The 12,190-nt window shown below is 43.7% G+C and overlaps 1 protein-coding gene across 2 annotated transcripts in view; it reads right to left on the bottom strand.

Annotated features, from left to right (window-relative positions):
• The window catches only part of LOC140200341 (programmed cell death protein 4-like), a 56,909-nt gene extending 50,035 nt beyond the window's left edge, over positions 1 to 6,874 (bottom strand). For both annotated transcript variants that reach the window (XM_072263533.1, XM_072263534.1), the window contains exon 1: positions 6,702 to 6,874. In XM_072263533.1, the coding sequence (XP_072119634.1) occupies positions 6,702 to 6,726 (25 nt within the window). In that variant the 5' untranslated portion in view covers positions 6,727 to 6,874. The remainder of the gene's footprint in view (positions 1 to 6,701) is intronic.
• Between the last annotated feature and the right edge of the window lie 5,316 nt (positions 6,875 to 12,190).

Here is a 12,190-nt window from a genome sequence, read left to right as displayed (position 1 = left end):
GTAAGCATTACAGAGGAAGAGTCGTTTGCTACCCTGAGGCAAATCAAGGTGGATAAAACCCCAGGGCCTGACAAGGTGTTCCCTCTAACCCTATGGGAGGCAAGTGCAGAAACTTCCAGGGCCCTAACAGAGAGAGTTAAAACTTCCATAGTAAGAGGAGAGGTGCCAGAGGATTGGAGGATAGCCAATGTTGTTCCACTGTTTAAAAAAGGCTCTAAACATTAATCCCATAAATGATAGGCCGGTCAGTCTGACATCAGCTGTGGGAAAATTATTGGAGGGTATTCTAAGCATGTGCTTTGACATGATTGATTTAAGGAAAGTCAGCATGGCTTTGTGCATGGTAGGTCACGCCTAACCAATCTTACAGAGTTTTTTGAGGAAGTTACCAGTAAAGTGATGAAGGCAAGGCAGTGTACGTTGTCTACATGGACTTTAGTAAGGGACTTGACAAGGTCCCACATGGGAGGCTGGTCAAGAAGGTTCAGTTGCTCGGCATTCAGGATGAGGTGGTAAACTGGATTAGTCATTGGCTTTGTGGAAGAAGCCAGAGAGTGGTAGTAGATGGTTGCCTCTCCGACTGGAGGTCTGTGACTACTGCAGGGATTGGTGCTGAGTCCTTTGTTGTTTGTCATCTATTTCAGCAATCTGGATGATAATAGCATCAGCAAATTTGCAGATGACACCAACAGGATCAGCAAATTTGCAGATGACACCAACACTGCGGGTGTAGTGGACAGTGAGGAAAGCTATCATGGTTTGCAGAGGGATCCGCATCAAGCTGTTAAACTGGGATGAGAAATGGCCGATGGAATTTAATGCAAACACACATGAGATTTTGCACTTCAGTAGGACCAACCAGGGTTTATCAGCAGGGCACTGAGGAGTGCAGTAGAACCAAGGGATCTGGGAATGCAGGTCCATAATTTGTTGAAAGTGGTGTCACAGGAAGATAGGGCCATGAAGAAAGCTTTTTGCACAATGCCCTTATAAATCAATGTATTGACTACAGGAGATGGGATGTTATGTTGAAGTTGTACAAGATGTTGGTGAGGCCTAATTTGGAGTATTGTGTGTAGTTTTGGTCACCAACCGACGGAAAGATGTAAACAAGGTTGAAGGAGTACAGAGAAAATTCACAAGGATGTTGCCATATCTGGAGGACCTGAGTTATAAGGAAAGAGTGAATAGGTTAGGATAGTTTTCTTTAGAATGCAGAAGATTGAGAGGATTTTTGATAGAGGTATACAAGATTGTGAGGGGTATAGATAGTGTCAATGCAATCGGGCTTTTTTCACTGAGGTGGGACTACATCCAGAGGTCATGGCTTAAGGGTGAAAGGTGAGAAGTTTAAGGGGAACATGAGGGGAAACTTGTTTACTCAGACAGTTGTGAGAGAGTGGAATGAGCTACCAACACAAGTGGTGCATTCAAGCTCAATTTCAACATTGAGGAGAAGTTTCAATAGGTACATAGGTAGTAGGGATATGAAGGGCTTTGGTGAGGTCAATGGCAGTTTAAATGTTTTCAGCATGGATTAGATGGGCTGAAGGGCCTCTGTGCTGTATTTCTGTATGAGTCTATGATGGTTGGGTTTGAGCAGATCCCTTCCCTCTGATGGCTTGTGAAAGCATATGCCAATTTACAATTCTCCACAGGGACACTTGGGAGATACATGATCAGGCTGCTAATTAAACAACACCTTCATCCACGACAGCACCTTCAATGGAAAGTTACAGAGGAACAAGGTCAAGAACTTCAGACTAAATAAGTAAGCATATTATCCAACCCTTCCCCAAATAAGGTTTGGTTTATAAAATAAATATAGGAAATACTCAGCAGATCCAGCAGCATCCGTGGTGAGAGTAACAGAATTACAGTGTAATCAGCTTGGGCAAATGTTAGAAATAAAGCACTTTTACATTGCTGAGGCTCCCAAACAATAATTATACTTCTAAAATTGATCAAGCATGGCATGATTGCTACTTGCCATTTCTAACTGAAAAATTTTCAATTATTCTTCTAATAGGGCTCCTTCAAAGGTTTGCAAATTAACTAAACACTGATCAATGAGCCAGTACTCAGACTTTCCTTGAAATCAGAATGAATTTAATTGTTTGGGGATCAGAAGGTAGTCAAGATGGATCATCACTTGGCACCTCTGGCTAGAAACAGCTTCAAATAACTTTGCCATGCAGAATACCACCACTGAGGATGGGGATAGATTTGAAACTGCTTCTCATTCACTACCTACCACTTTTTGGAAGTCTATCCCATTTAACATGTGTAATGCTACAGTTTTACAGACAACATCTTCATTGAAAAGACATAGTACTGTCTCCACAAGAACATTGATCACTTCTGCCAACAAGCTTATAAAGACATACCTCAGGTGTATTGCAAGGACGTGTATTGATCTGTTGTAGATCTACTGAACAGCTCTGTCCTTTAGGACCCAACCAGCTCGATCAGTGGTAGTACTATCCACCCACAGGACATTCTGCGCACAATAAAGTGCTTTGTTCGGGAAAGGCGCCATACAACATATCTTTCCACACATCAAATTGAAAAGAAGGGCTTAGAAAAATGTTGATATCTGATTCACAGCTGTCTAGTCAGGATTAAATTCAGTTACTAATTCTTTCTGTGCACATGACTCCTCTGTCCATACACAATTGCCAATGTTGTTAGACAACATTCAGACATTGGCTGCTGAGCAACTGATATTATTCATGCCACACAGGTGCCAGGCAATGACCACCTCACCCAGGTCCACCCTTAACATTCAATTGCCTTACCATGACCAAGACCCAACCATCAGCAGCCTCACATTACCATTGACCTGAAACACATACAGTGTTTATAAGAGGCTTGGTAAACTAACCATCTGACACCCCAAGCCCCATCATCGAGGCACAAGTAAGGAACATGCTGCACTTCCGTGAACTCATGCAATTCAAGCTATCGAGGACAGAACAGCCTGCATGATTGGCAACTGTCATCCATGGTGGGTTTGTTCATAAAAATTGAAAATCAATTTCTTAGGAAGAGCTGAAAGAGGTGACAGAGGATTGGAAGATATGGATCGAGTAAAGAAAATGCAATGGTAAAAAGATCCTGATGGGAGTTACATACAGACCTCCAAATAGTAGCTAGCATGTGGGCTACTAATTACAATGGGAGATAGAGAACACATGTCAAATGGGCAAAGGGGATATTGATACGCAGGCAGATTGGGAAAATCAGGTTGGTGCTGGATCCCAAAAGACAGAATTTGTAGAATGCCTATGATATGGATTTTTGGAGCAACTTGTGGTTGAGCCCACTAAGGGAAAGGCTATTCTGGATTGGGTGTTATGGAATGAACCATGAAATTTGACAGGGAGAAACTAAAGTCAGATGTGTCAGTATTACAGTGGAGTAAAGGAATAAAGGGAATTTTATAGGCATGAGAGAGGAGCCAGCCAAAATTGCCTGGAAAGGGACACTATCAGAGATGACTGCAGAACAGCAATAGCTGGAGTTTCTAGGAGAAATTCAGAAGGGACAGGATAGATAAATCTTAAAGATGTAGTAGTATTCTAAAGACAGGATGATGCAACTATCATTGCCAAGGGAAGTTAAAAGCAACATTGAAGTCAAAGAGAGGACATATAATAGAGCAAAAATTAGTAGGAAGTTAGAGGATCAGAAACTTTTAGAAAACAGAAGGCGACTAAAAAAGCTGTAAGGAGGGAAAAGATGAAATATGAAGATAAGTTAGCCAATAATATCAAAGAGGTTACCAAAAGTTTTATCAGATACAGTATATAAAGTGTAAAAGAGAGGCAAGAGTAGATACCGGATCACTGGAAAATGACAAAGGAGAGGCAGTAATGGGGGGGGGGGGAGAACAGGGAAATGGCAGATGGACTAAGTATTTCGAATCTATCTTCACTCAAAAATATGCATTTTGTATCCACCTTCAATGTGGAAGACACTAATGGTATGCTAGAATTTTGAGAGTGTTAAGAGATAGAGGTGAATGCAATTGCTATTACTATAGAGAAGGTGCGTGGAAAGCTGAAAGGTCTGAAAGTGGACAAGTTCCCTGGACCAGTTGGCCTACACCCCATGATTCTGAACACAAAATATTCTGCAGATGCTGGGGTCAAAGCAACACTCACAACACGCTGGAGGAACTCAGCAAGTCGGGCAGCATCCGTGGAAAAGATCGGTCAACGTTTCAGGCCAGAACCCTTTGAGTCCTGACGAAGGGTTCCAACCCAAATCGTCCACCAATCTTTTCCACGGATGCTGCCCGACCTGCTGAATTCCTCCAGCGTGTTGTGAGTGTCCCCACGATTCTGAAAGAGGTGGCAGAAGAGATTGTGGAGGCATTAGTAATGATCTTTCAAAAATCACAAGTTTCTGGCATGGTTCTGGATGTACTAGAAAATTGTAAATGTCACTCCACTCTTCAAGAAGGGAGGGAGGTAGAAGAGAGGAAATTATAGGCCAGTTAGTCTGACCTCAGTGGTTGGAAAAATGTTGGAGTCGATTCTTAAGGATGAGGTCTTAGGAAGTACATGACAAAATAGGGCAAAGCAAACATAAGGAGCATAAGCTTAAGGGAAAATCTTGCCTGACAAATTCGTTAGAATATTTTGAGGAAATAACAAGCAGGATAGACAAAGGGGAATCAGTGGACGTTGTGTACTTGGATTTTCAGACAGCCTTTGACAAGGTGCTGCACATGAGGCTGCTTAACAAAATAAGAGCCCATGGTATTACAGGAAAGATACTAACACAGATAGAGGATTGGCTGATTGGTAGGAGGTAAATACTGGGAATAAAGGAAACCTTTTCTGGTTGGTTGCTAGTGACTAGTGGTGACTATTGGTGTTCCACAGGGGTCAGTGTTGGGACCACTTCTTTTTACATTATATATCAATGATTTCGATGATGGAATTGATGGCTTTGTGGCCAAATTTACAGACGATATGAAGATAGGTGGATGGGCATGTCTTGTTAAGGAGGCAGGGAAGCTGCAGAAGGACTTGGACATATTAGGAGAATGGGTAAAGAAATGGCAGTTGGAAGACAGTGTCATAAAATGCATGGCCATGCACTTTGGTAGTAAGAACAAGAGCATGAACTATTTTCTAAATGGGCAGAAAATTCAAAAATCTGTAAATCTGTGGTTCAATGGTTAACATGCAGATTGAGTCCATGTGAAGAAGACAAATTCAACGTCAGCACTCATTTTGAGATGACTAGAATATAAAAGCAAGGATGTAACGCTGAAACTTTATAAGGCACTGGTGAGCTCTCACTTGGAGTACTGCGAGCAGTTTTAGGCTCCTTACCTAAGAAAGGATGTGCAGACATTGGAGAGGGTTCAGAGAAGTTTCATGAAAATGATTCCAGGAATGAAAGGACATTTGATGTCTCTGTGTCTGTGCTTGCTGGAATTTAGAAGAATGGGGGGTGGGGGGGGGGGGAATCTCATTGAAACCTATCAAATGTTGAAAGGCCTTGACAGAGCAAATGTGGAGAGTATGTTTCCTACAGTGGGAGAGTCCAGAACCAGAGGGCACAGCCTCAAAACAGAAGGACCCCCATTCAGAATGGAGATAAGGAAGAATTTCTTTAGCCAGACAGTGATGAATCTGTGGAATTCATTGCTACAGGCTGCTGTGGAGGCCAAGTCATTCGATGTACTTAAGGCAGAGGCTGATATGGATCTTGATTAGTCAGGGCATTAAAGATTACAGGGAGAAAGCAGGAGAATGTGGTTGAGAGGGAAAATGAATCAGCCATGATAAAATGGCAGAGCAGACTTGATGGGTTGGATAGCCTAATTCTGCTCTGTTCTCTTATGGTCTAATAAATACAGCAACAAGCATAAAGCAAAATGGTGCAAAGATTATGGAGCTATCTACAAAATGCACTGTAGTTACTCATGACGGCATCTCCTGACACAACGAGTTGTACAGCTCTCCACGTCCTTTATATCCACCTCACTAATCCTCTTTACCCATGTTAGGTCTATAGCTTTCTTCTGTTGAGGACAGGGAAGCTGCGCCTGTGAAGGCTTCCCTCCATGTCTTACAACATTCTGACTTAGAAATATATCGTCGGTTCTCCGTTGTCCTCACTTCTAGGTCCTGAAACTCCTCCCCCTTCAGCAGCATTCTTAGAGCACCTCTACCAAAGGTTCAAGGTGGCAGCTCAGTTTCACTTCCCAAGGGCAATGAGGGATGGCCAATGAATGCTGGCCGAGATCCTGAAAGAAACACAGCCCTCTTGCACCAGTGCGATCCGGTGATAGGGTCTGCAAATACATCTGCACCTTACGAATGCTGCCGTCCTCTTCAAACTATTGAAACAATACTATGGTACCCTGACGCCTTCTTATTTGCATTTGAAAGAATGGATTTTTCCTCGTTCCCAACATTTAGTGAACCAAGTTTTATTTCTCGCAAGTATGTGGCTGGTGGAAATTTGGAACAGGTTTACCACGAGTTCAGATGCAGGCATATACTTTTCCCCCATACGGGGGATGACCCTACACCTCCCCTAGGGTCCCCCCACTGCACCTAAGTCAATAGTTCGAGGCAGTGGCGACGCATCTGAGGAGGGCGGACTTTCTCCCTCAGGTGGTCGGACACTGATCTTGCTGCAAACGTTGCAAACCAAATCAATGCAACTCTCCTTACCCGACCCTGATGCCTCTGTCGCCATAGTCACTCCGATCCTTCTTATCTTCCACTCTGTTTCACTCTATGACACGAACTCCGCTCGGTCTGCAACCACCCCCACGCACCAGTCCCCTCTCTGCAACTCTCAAAACAACTCAACCAAACGCCAAACTTTTGCAAACTTTCGTTTCCTTCCACGTTCCAGTCACGTGATAGCGCCAGCTCCTAGGCTGATTGGCTGCGTTTTGGAAGGGGTGGGATAAAGTGCTCAGTATTTCTTAAACTGGACTATTTACTTACGAGACTGAAGGAAGGAGCAAGCAATGCTTGTGCGTTTGGAAATCTATAAACAGCTCGGTGGGAATCAGTGGTGAAATTGACATGAAACTTAATACAGACAGCTTAGAGTGAGCACAAAACTGACCGTCATTTACTGCTTGATCAAGACTAGTGCGCCATTGGGAAGACCGTTTACCCCAGCTTTTTTTTCGCTCTATACTCAAACTCATTTTAGGTCTCGGGCCGGATTAGGCAAAATGCGACTTCATGCGGGCCGGATCAGCTGTGCGCGCGCGCGTGCTCCCACGCCTTTCGCTGCCTTCGTTTCTTCAACCTGCTTTCATGTGTCTCAGTCTCTGCTATAACTACAAAGTGTTTCCCTTTACCATTTTCGTTTATGAAGAAGATTGCCTAGCAAGCATTATTTTTATCATTGGTATTAACTTACAGTCGTAGGCTACAAGAAAGTTGTAATGAGAGAGAGAAAAAGCGATGCTATTTTGGCTAAGATTGTTTTAGGAGCCACACCCTTTCCATTAATAAGCCATTTGAAATCGAACATTAGCAGACACAAATGTAGACCTAACGAAACAAATTGTAAACGTAGGCGACACAACTGCACCTTATTTTTATTAGCCTGCTTCCAGCAATCAAACTCAAACAATGAACACAGTTAGCCTCTAATTTTTATTGAAGTGATCACATTTACAATAATAGAATAGTCAGAAAATGAATGAATTACAATATTATGACACTCAATATTTCATAATGCATTTTGCTTACATGTCGCAGTGCATCGAAGAGTGTCACTCATTTTTCACTTGCTGCTTCCAGACACCTGACATTTCTTGGCTTTAACCAGCCTGTCAACATCAGGGACCAGTTTCTGGGCAGGTGTGATTTTCATTATGTCATTTAGATGTCTGTGTGTCAGCTGTGAGCGCAGTTTGGATTTTGTTAATGTTCATTATGGAGAATGCCTGCTCACAGAGATATGTTGTCCTGAACATGCAAAAGATCTTTGAGGCAAAGTCTGTCATCTTGGGGTACATCGGTCCCAGGTATTGATAGAATGAGTCCAGACCCACAGTCTCAAATTTATATTTCAAAGCCGAATTACAATGAATTTCAATTAGTTCCAATTGGAGTTCCTCCGGTACATCTGATGCTGCGTTGATGGCAAAAGGCGAGCAAAGCAGTGAGAATTCCTTCTCGAGCTGAGTGAAGACTTGGAAACGATTCTGAAACTCACTTTTCAGCTGTGATATTTTGTCCTTGTACCTTGTGTCAGTCGAAGCAAGCAGCTGAGAAGAAGGGAGTGAAGAAATCGGGTGCAAAAAGTCTTTGTTTTAAACACAGCTGGGGGAGAAGGGTCTGCACTGCGCAGGCGCGTGATGTAGCGCGCCAAGGTTTAAAAACAGACCACCATATACAGCGGGCAGCGGAGTGAGAGGGAGCAGCGTGGGACGGCTTTGGCTCAACAGGCTTCGGCGAGAACAGGCAGAGACCAGAGTAGGTTCCGGTAAGTTTTTTGTTCAGTTTGTTTAGAGTAAAGAGAATGCCAGGCAGGATGTTGGAATGCTCCTCTTGCAGGATGTGGGAAGTCAGGGAGCCCTCCGGTGTTCCTGACAATGACTCCTGCAAGAAGTGCATCCAGCTGCAGCTCCTGACAAACCGCGTTAGGGAACTGGAGCAGGAGCTGGATGACCTGCGGATCATTCGGGAGAATGAGGAGATTATAGATCGTAGCTACAGGGAGGTAGTTACGCCAAAGGAGCAGAGCACAGGAAATTGGGTCACTGTCAGGCGAGGGGAGAGGAAAGGGCAGGCAGGGCAGGGTTCCCCTGTGGCCATTCCCCTCAACAACAAGTATACCGCATTGGATGCTGTTGGGGGGTGATGACTTACCTGGGACAAGTTGCAGCAGCTGGATCTCTGGCACTGTGTCTGGCTCTGCAGTGCAGAAGGGAGGGTGGAAAAAGAGGAGAGCGGTAGTGATAGGGGACTCGATAGTTAGAGGTACAGATAGGAGGTTCTGTGGTCGTGACAGAGAATCCAGGATGGTTTGTTGCCTCCTGGGTGCCAGGGTCAAGGATGTCTCCGGTCGCTTGCATGACATTCTGAAGTGGGAGGGTGATCAGCCAGATGTCGTGGTGCACATCGGTACCAATGACATAGCAAGGAAGAGTGAGGAGGTCCTGGAGAGTGAGTATAGAGAGCTTGGTAGGAGGTTGAAAAGCAGGACCTCGAGGGTGGTAATCTCAGGATTGCTACCTGTGCTACGTGCCAGTGAGGGTAGGAATAGGATGCTCTGGCAGATGAACAGGTGTCTGAGGAACTGGTGTAGGGGGCAGGGTTTCATATTTCAGGATCACTGGGACCTCTTCTGGGGCAGGTGGGACCTGTACAAGAGAGATGGGTTACACTTGAACTACAGGGGGACCAATATCCTTTCAGGGAGGTTTGTTAGTGCTATTGGGGAGGCTTTAAACTAGATTTGCAGGGGGATGGGAACCAGAGTGCCAGAGCTGACAGTGTGGCTGGGGTGAAAATAAATGATGTTAAAAGTTCAAGCAAATCCGCTAATAGAAAGGTTGTGAGTGGTGGTAAAAATCTTCTGAGATGTATATATTTCAATGCTAGGAGTATTGTGGGGAAGACGGATGAGTTGAGGGTGTGGATTGACACGTGGAATTATGACGTTATAGCAATTAGTGAAACTTGGCTACAGGAGGGGCAGGACTGGCAGCTTAATATTCCAGGGTTCCGATGTTTCAGATGTGATCGAGGCAGAGGAATGAAAGGTGGGGGAGTAGCATTGCTTGTTAGGGAAAATATTACAGCAGTGCTCAGGCAGGACAGATTAGAGGGCTTGTCTACTGAGTCCTTATGAGTGGAGCTGAGAACTAGGAAAGGTATGGCCACATTAGTGGGCTTGTATTACAGACCACCCAATAGTCAACGAGAATTGGAAGAGCAAATCTGCAGAGAGATAGCAGGCAACTGCAGGAAACATAAAGTTGTGGTGGTAGGGGATTTTAATTTTCCATATATTGATTGGGACTCCCATACTGTTAGGGGTCTAGATGGTTTAGAGTTTGTAAAATGTGTTCAGGAAAGTTTTCTAAATCAATATATAGAGGGACCAACTAGAGGGGGTGCAATATTGGATCTCCTGTTAGGAAACAAGTTAGGACAAGTGACAGAAGTGTGTGTAGGGGAGTACTTTGGTTCCAGTGATCATAACACCATTAGTTTCAACTTGATCATGGACAAGGATAGATCTGGTCCTAGGGTTGAGGTTCTTAACTGGAAGAAGGCCAAATTTGAAGAAATGAGAAAGGATCTAAAAAGCGTGGATTGGGACAGGTTGTTCTCTGGCAAGGATGTGATTGGTAGGTGGGAAGCCTTCAAAGGAGAAATTTTGAGAGTACTGAATTTGTATGTTCCTGTCAGGATTAAAGGCAAATTGAATAGGAATAAGGAACCTTGGTTCTCAAGGGATATTGCAACTCTGATAAAGAAGAAGAGAGAGTTTATGACATGTATAGGAAGCAGGGAGTAAATAAGGTGCTTGAGGAATATAAGAAGTGGGAGAAAATACTTAAGAAAGAAATCAGGAGGGCTAAAAGAAGACATGAGGTTGACTTGGCAGTCAAAGTGAAGGATAATCCAAAGAGCTTTTACAAGTATATTAAGAGCAAAAGGATTGTAAGGGATAAAATTGGTCCTCTTGAAGATCAGAGTGATCAGCTATGTGCGGAACCAAAGGAAATGGGGGAGATCTTAAATGGGTTTTTTGCATCTGTATTTACTAAGGAAACTGGCATGAAGTCTATGGAATTAAGGGAAACAAGTAGTGAGATCATGGAAACTGTACAGATCGAAAAGGAGGAGGTCCTTGCTATCTTGAGGAAAATTAAAGTGGATAAATCCCCGGGACCTGACAGGGTGTTCCCTTGGACCTTGAAGGAGACTAGTGTTGAAATTGCAGGGGCCCTGGCAGAAATATTTAAAATGTCGCTGTCTACAGGTGTGCCAGAGGATTGGAGAGTGGCTCATGTTGTTCCGTTGTTTAAAAGAGGATTGAAAAGTAATCCGGGAAATTATAGGCCAGTAAGTTTAACGTCGGTAGTAGGTAAGTTATTGCAGGGAGTACTAAGAGACAGAATCTACAAGCAGTTGGATAGACAGGGACTAATTAGGGAGAGTCAACATGGCTTTGTGCGTGGTAGGTCATGTTTGACCAATCTATTGGAGTTTTTCGAGAAGGTTACCAGGAAAGTGGATGAAGGGAAGGCAGTGAATATTGTCTACACGGACTTCAGTAAAGCCTTTGACAAGGTCCCGCGTGGGAGGTTAGTTAGGAAAATTCAGTCGCTAGGTATACATGGAGAGGTGGTAAATTGGATTAGACATTGGCTCGATGGAAGAAGCCAGAGAGTGGTGGTAGAGAATTGCTTCTCTGAGTGGAGGCCTGTGACTAGTGGTGTGCCACAGGGATCAGTGCTGGGTCCATTGCTATTTGTCATCTATATCAATGATCTGGATGATAATGTGGTAAATTGGATCAGCATGTTTGCTGATGATACAAAGATTGGAGGTGTAGTAGACAGTGAGGAAGGTTTTCAGAGCCTGCAGAGGGACTTGGACCAGCTGGAAAAATGGGCTAAAAAATAGCAGATGGAGTTTAATACAGACAAGTGTGAGGTATTGCACTTTGGAAGGACAAACCAACGTAGATCATACAGGGTTAATGGTAAGGCACTGAGGAGTGCAGTGGAACAGAGGGATTTGGGAATACAGATACAAAATTCCCTAAAAGTGGCATCACAGGTAGATAGGGTCGTAAAGAGAGCTTTTGGTACATTGGCCTTTATTAATCAAAGTATTGAGTATAAGAGCTGGAATGTTATGATGAGGTTGTATAAGGCATTGGTGAGGCCGAATCTGGAGTATTGTGTTCAGTTTTGGTCACCAAATTACAGGAAGGATATAAATAAGGTTGAAAGAGTGCAGAGAAGGTTTACAAGGATGTTGCCGGGACTTGAGAAACTCAGTTACAGAGAAAGGTTGAATAGGTTGGGACTTTATTCCCTGGAGCGTAGAAGAATGAGGGGAGATTTGATAGAGGTATATAAAATTATGATGGGTATAGATAGAGTGAATGCAAGCAGGCTTTTTCCACTGAGGCAAGGGGAGAAAAAAACCAGAGGACATGGGTTAAG

Source organism: Mobula birostris, chromosome 7 (assembly GCF_030028105.1).
Source record: "Mobula birostris isolate sMobBir1 chromosome 7, sMobBir1.hap1, whole genome shotgun sequence".
Lineage (NCBI taxonomy): Eukaryota > Metazoa > Chordata > Chondrichthyes > Myliobatiformes > Myliobatidae > Mobula > Mobula birostris.
This window is presented reverse-complemented; position numbering and strand designations above follow the sequence as displayed.